Raw genomic sequence first — 19,240 nt, 5'->3', positions numbered from 1 at the left:
AGCCGGCTTTGGTCCGTTTGATAGTTCTACAGTACATATGAAAGTGGACCGGTCAAACACAAAGTGGAATGAGCCAGGGGCATAAACGAATGCAGACAAGCAAACAATCCAGGATTGACGTCACAGCCTGACCTTTGTAGAGTTCACTTAGGGACATTATTTGTAGGACATCAGTCCAACCCTCAGTGCACGTGAAAGTCGGCAAAGGTCACTGTGCTCCACAGAGCTGTGCCCTTTTGGAAAATTCACAAAGATAGTTGTCTGGATAAAGAGGAGTAGTTGTGTATGACTGTAAGCAGTAGACTAATCGACTGTTAGCTACGTGCGCTTCGTCAGTGTATAGAGTGACATACGGACGAGGTGTAGATCGACAAGATGGCGTCTGCTTTACAGCTGGTCGCATTACTATCGCTGAATTTTGTGTTGTTTCTGTCAGGTAGAGTTCAAGGACTGCCACCACAAGCTGTCGAGGAAATGAAATCACAGTACCCAAATGGACCTTATTATGCGGTAAATTCAAACAGCACTTCTCAAAAATGTGAGCGGAGTTTATTGAGACTGCTCTTCAACGAAACTACGAAGATATTCCCAGGTTTGTGTTTTCATAGGTATCCTGTTAAGAATGTTTAATGTTTTATTGCAATCACATGATGGTATCTGCATATGAATGCTAGATGGTCATTGTAAACTTATGTACCAACCTAGCCATGAGCGTTGCCGATACTACTGCTGGTGGAAAACCAAAACTCGGCTAATGAATGTATTGTTACTAATTACAAAGTGTAGTGATTATTTTGACTTGACAACGTATTTCCACTTCATATATCTACCAGAAAATATATGTTTAAAAAGCCACATAGTCAAGTTTTAGCATTTGCATTTTGGTTCGTGTAATTTCCCATCTGCCAATAATTGTGTTAAAGGTCAACACGACCTGTATTATCTCAAATAAGGCAAACATTACTCGATCACACCGATATGTCCATTTAGAATTATTTAGAATTATTTCACATGTCACTGCGGACACAAAATCTCAGATGACTACAGTAACGTAGACACACTCGTAAGTACAAAATCACAAAATTAAAATGTGAAAATCTCTAAAATAAACTTCAGTAATGATAGCAAGAACGGAAAAAAATCTAGTGTTCTGCATTTAACTGTGTTCAATGTGACTGTCGCATAGTCCCTCCACAGTTGAGCTACATTTGAAATATGTACCGAGATAACTTCAATCAATAGTTTTAAACGATTCTAGAAATAGCAACAGTCTTCTAAAAATAACGATCCGCCTGAATTCTGTTAAGTCTCTTTACTAAAAATCTGCTGTGATCTTGTAGTCACTTTATCACTTCATGCATGACATAAACTCCGATATCGATGAAAATTGCAGAAGTAAATTTTAATAATCTTTTTTTGGCAAACGCAGATATATATATATGTAAGTGCTGAGTCACTGCGTAATTTATATGATATCTGTCACTGTTGTAGTACGGCTGTCGATCCTGAATAATGATACTATTGCCACTAACAAAACTCTGAGAAGTTACAGTCAAGATGTGTCTAATCAAATTGTAAATTTCAAAGGGACCAGTCTCTTTTTGGCTATTTCTTTTCATACAAAGAAAAAGTGAAAATCGTAAAATCAACCTTGAACTCAAACGACGTGGGTGCATGATATGATTAGTGTCAAGAATAACCTCACAGTACCATGTGTGCAGTCATCATAACGTCGTTAGAGTATAGGCGTTCGCCCGTTAAGGGTTTTCAAATCGCTACTGCTATATCTTACTTCAAACTCCATCAACTGTAACTTTTGTTTTGCGGTATTTTAGTTCTGTCTGTGAAATATAGTCCCGTGGTCCAAACCCCAAGTCACGTAGGAATACCTTGTCAATACATCCTGAATGTGTGTTAATGTTCAATAAAATTGCTAGCAAATGATTTTTGGAAAAAAACATTATGACAAAGCATAATTTATTGTACATGATATTGTGTTGGAAAAACAGCCTCATACTTTGAAATTAAACGTACTTTAGAGAATTTTAAGAAAATATATTTATTTTGTAACATAAAAATAATTGAAGTTTATCGAAAGTATAGTTATTGTGTCTGAAGTAGCTCTAAATCGTATTCTGTCGACACTCTATCAGCTTGTTTAAGAACAACGAATCACGCAAAAACCTACTCAAATAATGAACTTGACAAAATAGTCTTCGTAGGGTGACTGTTTATCTTCAAGAATGTGACTGAACATGTGATACCAGCCTTTGCTTGCCATCTTCAAAGCGTCTTTTCATATCTTAGGTTAATCAACATTTGTATGGTAATTTTCATGTCAGCTATCGATGCTGCTGGTAAGCCAGGAAGCGGAATATTGGGTGGTAATGTCGCCTGGTTAGGCTCGTTCGAACTATGTCGTGATATTCCCGGCATGCAATACTGTCTAGTTGATATGCAGGTGCAAGCAAACCTGGGAGGCACAAACGTAAGTATGTATAGACATACACAAAACACAAACAGTAAACATGTCTGTCTCATACTCATTTAATGTCACGAGTTCAATTTAATTTATCAAATCGAAATAAAGGAATGTCGATACTGATATACGGTAAAGACACACCACAATTTCAAATTTTGTGCAAGTCGCGTGGTTAACATTAAAATTTCAGGGCAAAAAATGGGATTCGAATAGTGCAAAATGGATTTATGTTTCCATTCAGTTTATTTATATGGTTAATATGGGGTAATTTCGATCCATATCTACGTAATGGAAAGATATGGACTTCCAGTACCATTATTCTTCAAATTAAATCATGTATAGTTTATTTATTTCAGTGTTCATTTATGTGTCTGTATGACATGTTTCAGTGTTCATTTATGTGTCTGTATGACATGTTTCAGTGTTCATTTATGTGTCTGTATGACATGTTTCAGTGTTCATTTATGTGTCTGTATGGCATGTTTCAGTGTTCATTTATGTGTCTGTATGACATGTTTCAGTGTTCATTTGTGTCTGTATGACATGTTTCAGTGTTCATTTATGTGTCTGTATGACATGTTTCAGTGTTCATTTATGTGTCTGTATGGCATGTTTCAATGCTCATTCATGTGTCTGTATGACATGTTTCAGTGTTCATTTATGTGTCTGTATGACATGTTTCAGTGTTCATTTATATGTCTGTATGGCATGTTTCAGTGTTCATTTATGTGTCTGTATGACATGTTTCAGTGTTCATTTATGTGTCTGTATGACATGTTTCTGTGTTCTTTCATGTGTCTGTATGACATGTTTCTGTGTTCTTTCATGTGTCTGTATGACATGTTTCCGTGTTCTTTCATGTGTCTGTATGACATGTTTCAGTGTTCATTTATGTGTCTGTATGGCATGTTTCAGTGTTCATTTATGTGTCTGTATGGCATGTTTCAGTGTTCATTTATGTGTCTGTATGACATGTTTCAGCGTTCATTTATGTGTCTGTATGGCATGTTTCAGTGTTCATTTATGTGTCTGTATGACATGTTTCAGTGTTCATTTATGTGTCTGTATGACATGTTTCAGTGTTCATTTATGTGTCTGTATGGCATATGTTTCGGTGTTCATTTATGTGTCTGTATGGCATATGTTTCAGTGTTCATTTATGTGTCTGTATGGCATGTTTCAGTGTTCATTTATATGTCTGTATGGCATATGTTTCAGTGTTCATTTATATGTCTGTATGGCATGTTTCAGCGTTCATTTATGTGTCTGTATGACATGTTTCAGTGTTCATTTATGTGTCTGTATGACATGTTTCAGTGTTCATTTATGTGTCTGTATGGGATGTTTCAGTGTTCATTCATGTGTCTGTATGGCATGTTACAGTGTTCATTTATGTGTCTGTATGGCATGTTTCAGTGTTCATTTATGTGTCTGTTTTGCATATGTTTCAGTGTTCATTTATGTGTCTGTATGGCATATGTTTCAGTGTTCATTTATGTGTCTGTATGGCATGTTTCAGTGTTCATTTATATGTCTGTATGGCATATGTTTCAGTGTTCATTTATATGTCTGTATGGCATGTTTCAGTGTTCATTTATGTGTCTGTATGACATGTTTCAGCGTTCATTTATGTGTCTGTATGGCATGTTTCAGTGTTCATTTATATGTCTGTATGGCATGTTTCAGTGTTCATTTATGTGTCTGTATGACATGTTTCAGTGTTCATTTATGTGTCTGTATGGCATGTTTCAGTGTTCATTTATGTGTCTGTATGACATGTTTCAGTGTTCATTTATATGTCTGTATGGCATGTTTCAGTGTTCATTTATGTGTCTGTATGACATGTTTCAGCGTTCATTTATGTGTCTGTATGACATGTTTCAGTGTTCATTTATGTGTCTGTATGGCATGTTTCAGTGTTCATTTATGTGTCTGTATGGCATGTTTCAGTGTTCATTTATGTGTCTGTATGGCATGTTTCAGTGTTCATTTATGTGTCTGTATGGCATGTTTCAGTGTTCATTTATGTGTCTGTATGACATGTTTCAGTGTTCATTTATGTGTCTGTATGACATGTTTCAGTGTTCATTTATGTGTCTGTATGGCATGTTTCAGTGTTCATTTATGTGTCTGTATGACATGTTTCAGTGTTCATTTATGTGTCTGTATGACATGTTTCAGTGTTCATTTATATGTCTGTATGGCATGTTTCAGTGTTCATTTATGTGTCTGTATGACATGTTTCAGTGTTCATTTATGTGTCTGTATGGCATGTTTCAGTGTTCATTTATGTGTCTGTATGACATGTTTCAGTGTTCATTTATGTGTCTGTATGGCATGTTTCAGTGTTCATTTATGTGTCTGTATGGCATGTTTCAGTGTTCATTTATGTGTCTGTATGACATGTTTCAGTGTTCATTTATGTGTCTGTATGGCATGTTTCAGTGTTCATTTATGTGTCTGTATGGCATGTTTCAGTGTTCATTTATGTGTCTGTATGACATGTTTCTGTGTTCATTTATGTGTCTGTATGACATGTTTCAGTGTTCATTTATGTGTCTGTATGACATGTTTCAGTGTTCATTTATATGTCTGTATGGCATGTTTCAGTGTTCATTTATGTGTCTGTATGACATGTTTCAGTGTTCATTTATGTGTCTGTATGACATGTTTCAGTGTTCATTTATGTGTCTGTATGGCATGTTTCAGTGTTCATTTATGTGTCTGTATGACATGTTTCAGTGTTCATTTATGTGTCTGTATGGCATGTTTCAGTGTTCATTTATGTGTCTGTATGACATGTTTCAGTGTTCATTTATGTGTCTGTATGACATGTTTCAGTGTTCATTTATGTGTCTGTATGACATGTTTCAGTGTTCATTTATATGTCTGTATGGCATGTTTCAGTGTTCATTTATGTGTCTGTATGACATGTTTCAGTGTTCATTTATGTGTCTGTATGGCATGTTTCAGTGTTCATTTATGTGTCTGTATGACATGTTTCAGTGTTCATTTATGTGTCTGTATGGCATGTTTCAGTGTTCATTTATGTGTCTGTATGGCATGTTTCAGTGTTCATTTATGTGTCTGTATGACATGTTTCTGTGTTCATTTATGTGTTCTCTATGGCATGTTTCAGTGTTCATTTATGTGTCTGTATGGCATGTTTCAGTGTTCATTTATGTGTCTGTATGACATGTTTCAGTGTTCATTTATGTGTCTGTATGGCATGTTTCAGTGTTCATTTATGTGTCTGTATGACATGTTTCAGTGTTCATTTATGTGTCTGTATGACATGTTTCAGTGTTCATTTATATGTCTGTATGGCATGTTTCAGTGTTCATTTATGTGTCTGTATGACATGTTTCAGTGTTCATTTATGTGTCTGTATGGCATGTTTCAGTGTTCATTTATGTGTCTGTATGACATGTTTCAGTGTTCATTTATGTGTCTGTATGGCATGTTTCAGTGTTCATTTATGTGTCTGTATGACATGTTTCAGTGTTCATTTATGTGTCTGTATGACATGTTTCAGTGTTCATTTATGTGTCAGTGTGACATGTTTCAGTGTTCATTAATGTGTTTGTATGGCATGTTTCTCTCCTTCATCAGCTTCTCCATATTTTGTCAAACTCAAACTTGTCGTATCAAGCAAATTACACGGTTTATTAAAGGCCCATGAGCTGCAACTCTGCGAAATTTGCCCAACCTCAAGGCCTCCAATTTCCTCAGACATTCATTGCAATCTGCAAATTGAACGATATAGTCATTAATTAGGCCTCAACAACGTTTGCTTGTGACAGAATAGGCATGAAACTGAACATATTTTTGTTTATTTTAAATTTCTCGCCATTTTCAAAACCTTTCCATGTTATGTGAAAAACGGAGAATTTTTTGTCAAAGTGGAGTGAAACTCTTTCCCATCCTTTCAGTGCTTTGCACCATGTTGTATTTCTAAAGATTCAAATTTGTACATGCACCATTTACGCTGTATATCATGTAGTTGTATGGAGGCGGCCATATTTGGGTGCGGCACCTGTTTATTATTTTGTCTTACAGAAACCTCCTCATGCAGTCCCACTCAGTTGATAATTATACTTTAGTACACATCTCTTAGTAAGAACATTTCTATGAACTAAATTTAATCCAAGTATGAAACATAAAAATAATGCCAAAAGTTGCAGCTCATGTGCCTTTAAGAATTACCCATTTCGTATCTGTTCTTTCTTTGTACGAATGTATTTCATGTTTTGGGTCGATATCATCATTTTTGTCCCATTATGATTCTTCACTTTGTACTTAGTACCTCCATTCAAGTTTTGTTTGTTTTTGCAACTTTCCAGTCTACTTTACCAATTCGATGGGGATTATGTGCCGTGGAGGATTGTAGTGAAACTGAACTTGCGTCAATGATGCAAGAAATTTTACAAGGTAAAGATGATGTATAGATACTGTTACCGTTTCGATAGGGCTAAAATAACTTTCATGAACTTGAAATCGTTCAGTCTATAGTACATCATAAACTGTATTTACATAAAATTTAAGAGTTAATTCATTTTTAAGACAGTGAATTAAGTAGTCCCTCTCAGGGACGTTTAATACTTCACATCATAAAATTGAACGTACTCGACTGTTAGAGCATTAACATTATTACTTTCAAATCATTTAATTAACTCTGAGGAATTTGTTTTTTACATGAGGAAATAATGGTAATAACATTATCTGGCTCACTCTTCTTGAAGGTGTTCTTGGCATTGACTGGATAACGGTATATGAATCATCTGTACACTGTGCTAAGGACCCACCTAAGCCTTACAACGCTGGCTTCTACATTCTGATGTGAGTAAATTAATCTAGTAAAGTACATGATTTTGGTTTAGCAACTAAAACATAGTTTCCGAAAGCACAGCCAATCAGAAAAAAGTCACGTCAAGTTTACCTAAAGCCGTTGTACTCTTTTACCCCCTTACAATATTTTCGGAATATCGCCTAATCGAAGCATTTTCCCGTTTTCTTAAATCGAGCAATAAATAAAACAAATTGGCTAGCTGACCTCCCCATTTTGGAGCCCTGTCGGAGAAAATACACAATATTTAAACGTTATGTCAGAAATTTGTATTGGACTTATTAGTCTATCATTTTGATTATATTGCTAAGTATATGGTAAGAAACTCATTTACAGTATGAATCCAATATCAACACCACGAGACGTAGTTTACATATTTCACAGAATGCACAGACAGCAATATATCAGTTAAGATTTTAAAATAGAAGAAATATTTCAATATGAAACAATAGTTATCATGCCTGTTAAGAAACATACCAGCCAAAGAAGTTGAATACTTAAAAATATCACATTTTAATGGTTAGTTTCACTATAAGCGAACTTTGTTAATTTTCACAGCGTTAGATACCCATTTAAATAGCAGCATTCAGAGGTAAGAAATCTTAGGAAATTGACAAATATGAGTAGTTAAAGCATTTTCTATGCACATAGAAGTATGTTTGCGTAAACTCCTTCTTCGATTTCAATACATACGTGAAAATTATCAGTGTAATAACATTGTCAATGATAAATATGAATATTTATATTTGTCCCCCGTGTGTCAGAGGCACACTAGGGAGCCAATGTCATCACTCTATCAGTCTCTGTGTGTGTCAGTCAGTATGTCTGTCTGCCCATCCGTCCGTCCGTAGATGTGGATCTCATAACCAATGTTTGCACAAAATGTGAGCATCTGTAGCATAAGAAAAGTTCAGATGATTATCTAGATGGGAGTGAAATCTCATAAAATTATGAAATTATGAATTATGAAAAAACAATCTATAATTATGATTTTTCATTAATTTCCAAAATTTCCTTTGATGAGTTACTTCTATGATAATAGGTATACATGTTCGTATGGATAGTTCATTCGATATTTGTTCAAATTAGCATAACATTTGCATATTTGTATTTCTGAGAGTCACTTTTTTCAAAAAGTTACTCTTCACGAATGACTTGTCCGAGAGGTCTTGATTTGGATTTTAGTTTTTATTATGATGAACTGATTAACATGTATCGAAATTAATTGTGAGCTGTGAAAATTATTATGAAATTTGCACATGCAAAATTTAGGGCAGTGTTTTCTTTATTATATTTTTCGTTGAATGCTAGTTCAACAGCTTTCAAATTTAGTTTACAGGTTCCTACGTATGTATGATTTTTGTTTTGTGCAAATGATGATGAAATTTGCACAATACTTATAAAAGAAAAAGTCAAGATATACCTTTGCCAGTTATTTCCATATTTGATTTTTCGAGGTGCCATGGACTGATTAAGTTCCAGGAAAAAATCTTTTTAGATTCGAGATATTTTTTTTATCACAGAAATATGACATGAGGTCCATGAAAGTCTTTCTTCGATAAATAATCATCGGTTAGACGTTGTATTGGTTGTTTCCTTATTGTCAAGAAAATTTGATATATTCCCTGAATTTTACAGATCCATATGTATCATCCTGGTAGTTCTAATGCTTACTGGATGGTGTTTAGACGTGGCAGCCACTTACACTGCTCTGAACAAACCAGATCAAGATATCCCCTATCACAAAGGTACCACGTACTCGTACGGAGATGCCAAGGAGGACACGCCGTTACTGCACGCCAAACCAGATGTTGCTACTGTGAAACCTACAAAAGTACATAACAGTAAGAATAACGGTATGTTTACCAATTTGTAATATTTACTTGATGACCTTGTATTGTGATTTTTTAGGAATCTGTTTATCATTAATTCTTTAATCGAAATAATTAGAACAAGCCTAATATCGTGGATGAGATAGGATACTACTAGATTCTTTTTAAGTGAGACAAAACATAGATGTCTGTTTTAATGCCAGCAATTTCGCGAAAATATAGGAATTAGAACATACATCTGTGATGGTTGAATAATCGACAAGTACTTTGTCCTCAACCAATTGAAGGATTAAAGACCAAAAGGGGCAAAGAATTCGATCTCAATCTACATCTGTATCTTGCATGAACAGAGCAACTCATGTTACAATAAAGTGAACGCTTTATTAATCATGTTATTGGTTGCAAAAAAAATTGGTCGACAAAATGTATAGTAAACAACTATGTTAAACAATCTTACTCAGCACTTACCTTCTTATCAGTAGAAGTAACTTTCAGTAGATGGTTTTAATTCAACCATGTATTCAAACTTATTATTTTCAACATCTTTAATATTTCGAAACTCAATCATACAGAAGGCCAATCTATAAAATTGTAGTCGAAGCTCATGAACCTCAGTTTTTTACCCTCACGAAAATCATTTCTCTAACAATCAGTTTTATTGACTGTTCACTGATGCTAATCAATGTCCAGCTACTGAAACACTGACAATGGCCACATTTCATTTGTAGGTATTGTAGTGGATTTGGTACTCTGTTTTGCTTTGAACAAGAATCTGAATGCGTTGCTGAGTACAAGGCAAAGCGAGAAGGCTATAACATGTCTCCATGGTTTGAGAGTGATAAGTATTACCTGGGTCATTCTAGGTCACGCGTTTTTGTGGCCAGTAATAACCATGATTGTTGGTAAGTTAACTGTCCACAAATTTTCTGTTACGTGCCAATCAACTAAAGTTCCCAGTGACAGAAGTACTTTGAACTCAATTGGAACTGTTTCTGTTTTTGCATACACTTTTTTATGAGTTATTTGTAATATTTCTACTTTCAGCTATATGGCATCCAACACTTTTGATCAATTTGAACAACTAAAAGATCCAGTTCTCCCAAATTAGTTCTAATCGTGTTTTTGAGAAACGTTTTCGCAATCGATTTCAGTTTTTTTCTTCGAGTAACGAGCCTATTCTGTAAAATTTGCGATGAAAGAAAACCATAGCGTCGAACATACCACACCGACAAGTGTTCAAAGTATCATCATGGCAAACTTTGTAAACCAGCTAGTGTCGTTATTCTGATATTATCATCTGAATTAACTTTCATTTATATTTGTTCGACCTGTGCTTAACATCACCTACCTATAATTGCCAGATAAGTTGCGTTATTTAAATCAATGTAATTTTTTTGTCATCTTTATTATCTCAACTGTCATTTCCAGACAACGTGTTGGCACTGTTGGATTGGACCACTATGTTTACTTTCCAAGCCATTATGAATGGTACCTATTCCGTGGATACCTTCTTCTTTCTGAGGTGAGCATGAAAAATTGTTTTTGTATTTGAAAGAGACAAGCCAACGTCTAATGGATAGGTGAGTGACTTTTCAAGTATTTCTCCATTGCATCCCGAGTTCTGACAATAGCAGTTCTGATTATTGACATCAAACAACTCTTTCGCTTGAACCAACAGTGGAAACTTTAGCAGGTTTATCTTTCTTTGATATAATATCTTGTCTATAATTTCTGTAAGATACAAAATAGCGGATACGATACAAGTTATCATACAAATTGCGTGTTACCGACACAGGTAGACGTCCGCCATTTAGAACACTGGGTTTTTAAATGTACAATGCTCTTGTCTTTCTTATTTAAAGAAAAAGAAACCATTGGTTCGGTAACTTCAGATATTCTCACGTATTATTAACTTAGCGTTTTTCTTGTCAAATCACCAAACTGATGCTTTTTGACTTCCAGTGGTTTATTGGTCGGCTACCTCGTATTCTTTGAACTGGATAAAAGGGACGGCAAGTTCCCATGGTTTCAATTCTACTTTCACAGATACTGGAGGTAATGAACTATACACGTGATGTCGTGTACATAATGAATTTAGACAGTAAGGGTTCGATGAAATTTCAATCACTCTAAAGAGAATATTCCAAAATACCAAGGAATTTTGTTGAATAAACTCGGATGAGAGAATATCAAATAAAAGTTTCCGTTATCTGATGCACTTTTTTTTGCCGAATAGATTCCATCAACAAAAATACTTCTCATTCCATTCAAAGATCACAGTAGCAAATAATGCAATGAAGCAGATATTTTCCTTTTAGCGATCGTTGTCTTTTGAACACGCAAGATAAAACCACTGTAATGATAATGACAAAAAGAGGAATACTTAAATGCAGCGATAATTCTGACAAGTAGCGTGGTGGTGGTAGTGATGATGATGATGATGATGGTGGTGGTGGTGGTGGTGGTGATGATGATGATGATGATGATGATGATGATGGTGCTGGTGGTGCTGGAGATTATGGTGGTTGTGATGCTGATGATGATGATGGTGGTGGTGATGGTTGTTGTGATGATGATGATGATGATGATGATGATGATGATGATGATGATAGTGGTGGTGGTGGTGATGGTGATTCACCATTCAGAACAGTTCTTCAGTTCATTCAGTTCTTTGCTTATGTGTCATCCTAAAGAATTGAATTAAAAAACCTCAGTCATGGAGGCACTGTGTGGAGGTACTGTGTGTAGGCACTGTGTGTGGAGGTACTGTGTGTGGAGGCACTGTGTGTGGAGGTACTGTGCGTGGAGGCACTGTGAAAAGCTTTCTGCCACTGGTATCTCACTGTCATTTTCTACTTATGCTTGTAAACAAATGTGAAAAATGAGCTGAAGTTAATTCCTTGCTAACTTTACATGTTAAATTAAAACTCGATGAGAAGTGTACGTCCTGAATGAAACAAACTCTGATCAGGTAGGCTTATCATATCAAAGGGGTTCCAGAGTTGCATTTGGCAATGCTCTACATGAACATATAATTCTGTATACACAGATTCTACTATTTTACAAAGTATCAAATTGAGAACTCTTCCCCTTAATTGTCGATGTTCAGTATGTATTTATGTATGAATATAATTGTCTTTCTTCTATCTTTGATGTTTTATAGACTGACACCAACACTATTATTCACGATACTATTCTGGATGTATATCAAACCATGGCTTGGCCAGGGACCTGTGTGGTATGCCATGACCGACCAGTCTTCATGTGAAAAATACTGGTGGACAAATTTATTGTATATCAATAATTTCTATCCTACTGAGTCAGTCAGTGGGGTAAGTCTGAATTCTGTTTATGGTAGATGCCCAAACACTTATGTTAGGTCTGTCAATAACACGAGTTATGGCAAATGACTTTCACGAAAATATCGACAACCATTGATTCCCAATAAATAACAATCGAAATTTGCCGATTTGTTGCTGAATAAGCGCAACAAATGCAGATACGGTAAACGAAATTCAATAGCGATACAAGAAAAGTATAACCTTACGTCTATAACGACTCAAGTGAAGTGATCTTCTTTTCACTGAGCAGTTACCGATACAATATAGCCTTGTACTCTGCTCCATTTCTACCTGTCCTCTGCTCCATTTGTACCGCTGGTGGCGCTGTACCAGACCGCCATATAAAGTTGCCTGTCATACCATACAATACAGAAACACGACACAATGCAGTGACAAGAAAAAAAAAAGTTATATACACAGAAGTATGACTATGTCGTTTGAAAGTCGTTAAGTGCAAGGTAGTATTTTTTCCATACCCTGACCAACAGACACGATACAGCAACTGCACACTAACATTTCGCTACAGACCAAGAGGGCGTTACTATGTTCACCTATTTACCTTAGGTAAAACGTTTACAACAGCTTTTAATAACCGGGTGCAGCTAAATATGCAACATTCGAATCTCATGTCTAATGTGAAGCAATTCATTTTCTGTACTACATATGCTTTTGGGAATAATTCTATGTGTTCTATCGTTTGGCGTTGCGTACAAGTGTAACATTCCATTCCATTTGGATGATACAATCGCCAAATAATAAATTTTTACAAATATATCAGTATACTTCCCTTCCATTTTCTTTCATTTGATTTTCAGTGCATCTCATGGACCTGGTACCTTGCCAATGATATGCAGTTCCATTGGATCAGCCCAATTATCATCATTGCTACATATAAGTGAGTCACAATGTTTAAAGACGGCGGAAAAATAAAAGCTTAATAGCTCAAATATAAAGAGACAACTCATTGTCATATGCATTAGATGTGTTCATATGTCCGAAGACAGGTTTTTCGCTAGTTAAAAAAAGACTATGTGGTATTGTCAACATGTACTCAATGTCAACGTTATATCCATCCAAGAGATGCAGTCTGTAATACGGTGTATTACAGCTATTGGCACCCCTGGCAACGTCATCGTCTACGTCATCTGGCGAAAGTTTCTCACCAACGACAATTACCACCATGCATATATAAATCGCAGACAAATGTCAGTTTGAAGGCTTCCCCATATGCACAAGAGATGTAACTTTCTGTGACATCACTATTTCTATGGCTAATCAAATCATCCTCCGTAGCATTTTCAACTACAGACTGATGAAGTTAATTTCATAATAATGAGTATCATGCACAACATATTCGTTCACTATTGCAGATCTGTCAAAGCGGGAATAACTGTATTGACCACCATGTTGCTTGCTTGTATCGTAACAACAGCAGCTTTAATGGGATATTACGATTTCCCGATATCAACTTCAAATTCTCAAGCCAACGTGGACAGGTCAGTTCTCATGGTTCTCTCACAGCACGCACAGCCAGCGAGACTTCACGAGTTTTGTGATTCTCTCATAGCACGCACAGCTAGCGAGACTTCACGAGTTTTGTGATTCTCTCATAGCACGCACAGCTAGCGAGACTTCACGAGTTTTGTGATTCTCTCATAGCGCGCACAGCTAGCGAGACTTCAAGAGTTTTCTCTGGTGATATTTTCTCGATAAACAGTCACCAAACAGATTGAGTTAATTTGTGCATTTAGTTCGTCGGTATGCCTCCTGATAATGACATTTCTAGATGTTTTCTAAAGAGAATTGTGAAATGAAATAGAATCAGGGAAGGTGGTCAAGGATAGTGATGCAATAAAGTTATTGGCTTACGTCTCGGTGTTCACAAAAATTGTCCTCTTTGTTCATCTGTATGCACACATTCTGTGATATGTACATGTGCACATATCAGTCAATTGCTATGGTCTCTTTCTATAGACTTATCACCGCGATCAGATCAGTAGCCCGTGAATGGGAAGAAGCATCAAAATTCGAAAGCCAATATATATATATATATATATATATATATATATATATATATATATATATATATATATATATATATATATATATATATATATATATATATATATATATATATATATATATATATAGCTCTGTATTACTTTTCTTTCTCAAGTATCAGCCGCTTGAAAAGAGAGTTGAAACCATGTGATTGAGACTTCCACAAGTGAAGGAAAATAATTTCAATTTGGTCTAATAATTACTGTTGGCACAATGAACTTTTTAAATCAAATAATATTGAATAATATTTATTTTACGTACATTTAAAAGACATTGAAATAGAAAAATGATATGATATGAAGACTTTTTTATCAATGAAATTTCTTTAAACCTCTCTCCATTTCAATGAGATAAAATAGAAATGTTGTACATTCACGTTTTTAAAACAGAAAGTTATACGCACATAATTCGTAGTATCATTTATGGCCTAGAGGATCCCGTTTTGGATCTCGCAGAGGATACCCTTTGGTCTCGTAGAAGATCCCGTTTGTTGATATACCGGATCCCATTCGAGACAAAATTTGCTATCTGCATTTATGCCACTCTGTTATGTCGTTTAACCGGGCGACTACATTTCAGATATGTATTTTTTTTAATTCTTGTATGATAAAGTCTGATGACTAGAGATTTCGCAATAAAACCAAAATCTCAAAAAAAATCATTACTGCTGTAATTGTGAGTAAAGCTAATTTGATTTTCCTCGGGTGTGTTTGTCAATTTCAGGAAATAAAGGTCATCTTAATATTTTTTGCTATTGATTTCCATCTTAATTTTTTGCACACAGCTTTGAAACCTCGGCCAATTATATGGACGTTGTGTACATGAAACCATACTGCAGAATAGCTCCCTACTTGACGGGAATAGCTTTGGGATTCATTCTTCAAAGACGAAAAGGATTTCAAATTAGAAACAGATTAGTAAGCACCTTCACTGACATCTTCGTTGCAATTTCATTGTCGTAGAATGTGAATTCTTTGGCTCTGAAAAAATGCACACTTGTTTTGCATGTACGTTTACATATTCATTCACTAAGCGATATACCACTGTTTACGTACATCATTTCAACTTTGGAAGCTCTGCTGCTGTTGGAAATCCACTAGTAACATCGTTTTTGCTCAGAGCCTTACTTCACCTCGTTGACTGTTGTATTAAACAAAGTTCAGATGCGGTCACACAAAACATCACTATAAGTTTTGACAAACGACCATTTAATATGTAATTGTGACCGGTTTTAACCAATTACAAACACATTTGTCTGGTTGGGCTTATTTGCAGCATCGCACAAGACGACAAACTTTAATGCCACAAATGTACAAATATATCTGGTTTTTTTTTACTGTTTAGCTGTTCTCTGCCTTGGGTTGGATATTAGCAGTTTCTACAGCCCTTGCTGTAGTTTACGGACTGTATAGATCAGACAACAACTACAAGTTCAGCACTGCCGAAAATGTCATATACGCCAGCTTGAGTCGTTTTGCGTGGTCTCTGGCGGTGGCATGGGTTGTGTTTGCTTGCAGATATAAAATGGCAGGTAAAATTTATTTTCAGTTTATTTTTGGTACATAATGTTGTTGATGTCCTGTCGGACATGAATTTACCTTCTATCTCTGTTGGACATGATCCTTCAGGTAGCACATATAGCTACTACTTTGTATCATCCATGTGAAGACGTTGATAGAATTTCATCGAAGCACGCCCTCGTTTGACAAAGTATATGTTATATCTGTAAAGGTCCAGTGGATACAATTCTCTCATGGGATTTCTGGATACCGTTGAGTCGACTCACCTACACCGCATACCTGTTTCACCCAATGGTACTGGATGTGTTGGTTTTCAACTTTGCCACACCCTTCCACTATACGTTTAACATCATTGTGAGTATTTCACCTTGATTCTTAGTTAATGAATAAATGAATTTCAAATTGTCTGAAATCGCAGACGAATTAAAACAATTGTATAGACTGGTTTGAGACGTAATATACTTCCCTTTAATAATTGTGAATTAAACAGTTAAAAAATAAAGAAAGAAATAAAGGTTGGAGATAATTATATTTATCCATAGCCGCTTTGTCTTCAGATGGGCTCGTGGCCGTATTTCAAGTCAATGCTAGATACCTCGTGACACTGCATATAAAACGTTACAGTACTATCACGTGATAAATCGTATAAATCTTCATATTTTTGGAATAGGTTTCTTCACAAAGTCATTTTTGTCAACTATAATTTCGCGAACTTTCAACTTAGAGGTAATATCGGTATTCAAATCAATCGTACGGATATCACTGTACCGAGACGTTTGTTTCACTTCTAATGTTTTGTCGAATGAATCTCTGCCGTGTTCAGTGTCTTTGCAATTCTGCCTATCATGCACACTATGTTTCAAATTAGTCTAGACTGGTGTTGTTTGAAGGTCAAATTTTCTCTGGCATCCCGCATACCATAAAAAGTATATTCTGTGTTGAGAATGTTTAATACTCGATCGCTAAATTTACACATGTCCACACGTGGTAAAGTACGCGTGTTCGAGATTGAATTTATCTATCTTGTTTTTTCAGGCATATCTGTTTGTAGGGGTGACATTTATAAGTTACGGTGTAAGTGCCTTGGTGTATCTCGCTGTTGAAATGCCAATGACCAATATAGAGAAGCTTATCGAAGATAGAATTCGACAAAATCGAAAAGAAAAGTAAGCCTAAAATCGGCGATATCAGATATAATTGTGAAAGGAATGACGTGTGACCTTAAGTGATTCATTGAATCCCTTCAGGTATAATGTCGATGGAGTACGATTTGATAGAAAGGAAATGAGTTCACATTAAAATTTAGAAAATGCTATCATTGAGCTTAATGACATTGTACTTACGACATATTAAAAGCAGTTTCTGCTAGATTGCTTGATTTACAACAACATTATTTAATATAGTTTAGATACAACTATATCATTTTGTTCACGACTAGATTATTTAGTTAACTATAAACAGCTAGATTATTAAGTTAAGTATATTATTTATTAGCTGTAGGATTTTACTGTTGATACCCTACTGTTACTTTCAAGTTGTCTTATATAACGATGTAAGATTTTCCCTTATCATGTTCTTCAGGTCGGTAATACATAGTATTATTGAATGTTCTTTTAGCACGACCAAACATTTACATTACCTAGCGGTATATGACAACAAACAGACAGTTTGACAAAGCCTGCCGAAGAGGACAGGCGAAACGTTACTAGTTCAGGTAATGTAAATGTTTGGTCGTGCTAAAAGAACATTCAATAATACGATGTAAGATTTTGTTTTCTAAGCATTCAAAATCCCTGCAACCGTCACAGTGTGTTGCAGTAATACTGAATCGAAGTTTAGAAACTGACTGTGCTTAAAAGGAGCAACCAAGTTTATATTTGCCATTACATATTTCTTTTTAAGTGTTATATCTAAGTGTTATTTTCGGTACATACATGCATACATACAGACAGACAGACAGACAGACAGCCAAACAGAAAGATAGACATACACACACACATACATACATACATACATACATACATACATACATACATACATACATACATACATACATACATACATACATCTATGCAATATTTCTATATGCGATGTTAATAATGCAAGTTTGAAGCGACCAAATCAGCTGATGATCAATATTTCACCAAAACACCATAATCTTTGCAAACAATATATTTACAATGTAAGATTTTTAATGTAATTTTACTAAACAAATAAGTAATACAGCATTACATAGGGAGTTTGGCTCCAAACTATTTTACAACAGGTTTTCAGTGTACGACGGGAGATTTATATTTATTTCATTTCTTATCCAACTCTTCTCTGCAAGCAGCAATAAGGAATCAATATTTCATAGATTCTTTGCAAATACACCAATGTTAGAGAACATGAATATTTGCTTGTCACATCTTGTGACATGAGTTTTTTCAACAAGTATGAGAAATTTCCCCGACGCTCCCCATAATCACAAAGCCGTGTCCTTTCCGGGTTTACACGAATCTAATGCATGATTTCTCAGATAAATGAATGTATTCATCAAAACTGTATTAATGAGTATGCAAGTCACTTTATAATGAGTCATTAATGGAGCATATTTGTTTGCGTCCAATCATGCACCATGTATCTAGCCGGGCATTTAGATTAGTTTGTTTGTCTGTAGTCCCTGTATGTGTTTTGCCGAAAGTCTTATGTCATAAGCAACAATAAGTAAAGTTTTATGTCACAAGTTTTTTTACAGTAAAGGATGTTTGGGAAATCAAACAGAGTAATATGTGTACACTTTTTCCAGTTTCTGACCGACTATGACATTTCAAACGTCAAGACAAGAAATACTTAAATATGCATTTACCTGATGTGACACTAACAGTAACCCAGTAATGGATAAGGGGCGACATAACTAGGCTCAGATGTAGGAAATGACGATCATGAACCACGAACTCCGGACAAGTGTTTATGCCTGATACGTGGAATGGTTCCGTGTACCAAGCGGGTATACCACGCCTATACCTTGCTAGTACACTATACTTAAACCCTGTTAGTACGCCATTCTTATACTCTGCTAGTATGCCAGTGACATCAGTATCTGTATCACAGTGCTAGTGTGACGTCAATAACCCCTTATCCATCATCCTGACTACCAGTGTACCTTATGGTAGTGT

At 35.5% G+C, this 19,240-nt stretch overlaps 1 protein-coding gene across 1 annotated transcript; it reads left to right on the top strand.

The window, feature by feature from the left end:
- The first annotated feature begins 137 nt into the window (after positions 1-137).
- Positions 138-18,842, top strand: LOC139117546 (nose resistant to fluoxetine protein 6-like). Its single transcript, XM_070680760.1, has 15 exons — positions 138-592; positions 2,343-2,488; positions 6,826-6,913; positions 7,225-7,321; positions 8,967-9,184; positions 9,889-10,062; positions 10,589-10,682; positions 11,123-11,215; positions 12,324-12,492; positions 13,317-13,396; positions 13,872-13,997; positions 15,347-15,479; positions 15,907-16,093; positions 16,294-16,436; positions 17,118-18,842. The coding sequence occupies exons 1-15, from the start codon at positions 376-378 to the stop codon at positions 17,250-17,252; spliced, it is 2,100 nt and encodes a 699-aa protein (XP_070536861.1). The 5' UTR covers positions 138-375; the 3' UTR covers positions 17,253-18,842.
- Positions 18,843-19,240: the final 398 nt, after the last annotated feature.

The sequence above is a fragment of the Ptychodera flava genome, chromosome 18 (genome assembly GCF_041260155.1).
Source record: "Ptychodera flava strain L36383 chromosome 18, AS_Pfla_20210202, whole genome shotgun sequence".
NCBI classification, from domain to species: domain Eukaryota; kingdom Metazoa; phylum Hemichordata; class Enteropneusta; family Ptychoderidae; genus Ptychodera; species Ptychodera flava.
The sequence above is the reverse complement of the archived record's forward strand: the minus strand, read 5'-3'. Positions and strand labels throughout refer to the sequence as shown.

Bases quoted from the DNA above. Each gene is read 5' to 3' on its own strand.
- LOC139117546 (XM_070680760.1), top strand. From the start codon at position 376: ATGGCGTCTGCTTTACAGCTGGTCGCATTACTATCGCTGAATTTTGTG. The intron at 2,489-6,825 runs GTAAGTATGTAT...GCAACTTTCCAG, and splicing joins CAAACCTGGGAGGCACAAAC to TCTACTTTACCAATTCGATG. The intron at 12,493-13,316 runs GTAAGTCTGAAT...TTTGATTTTCAG, and splicing joins CTACTGAGTCAGTCAGTGGG to TGCATCTCATGGACCTGGTA.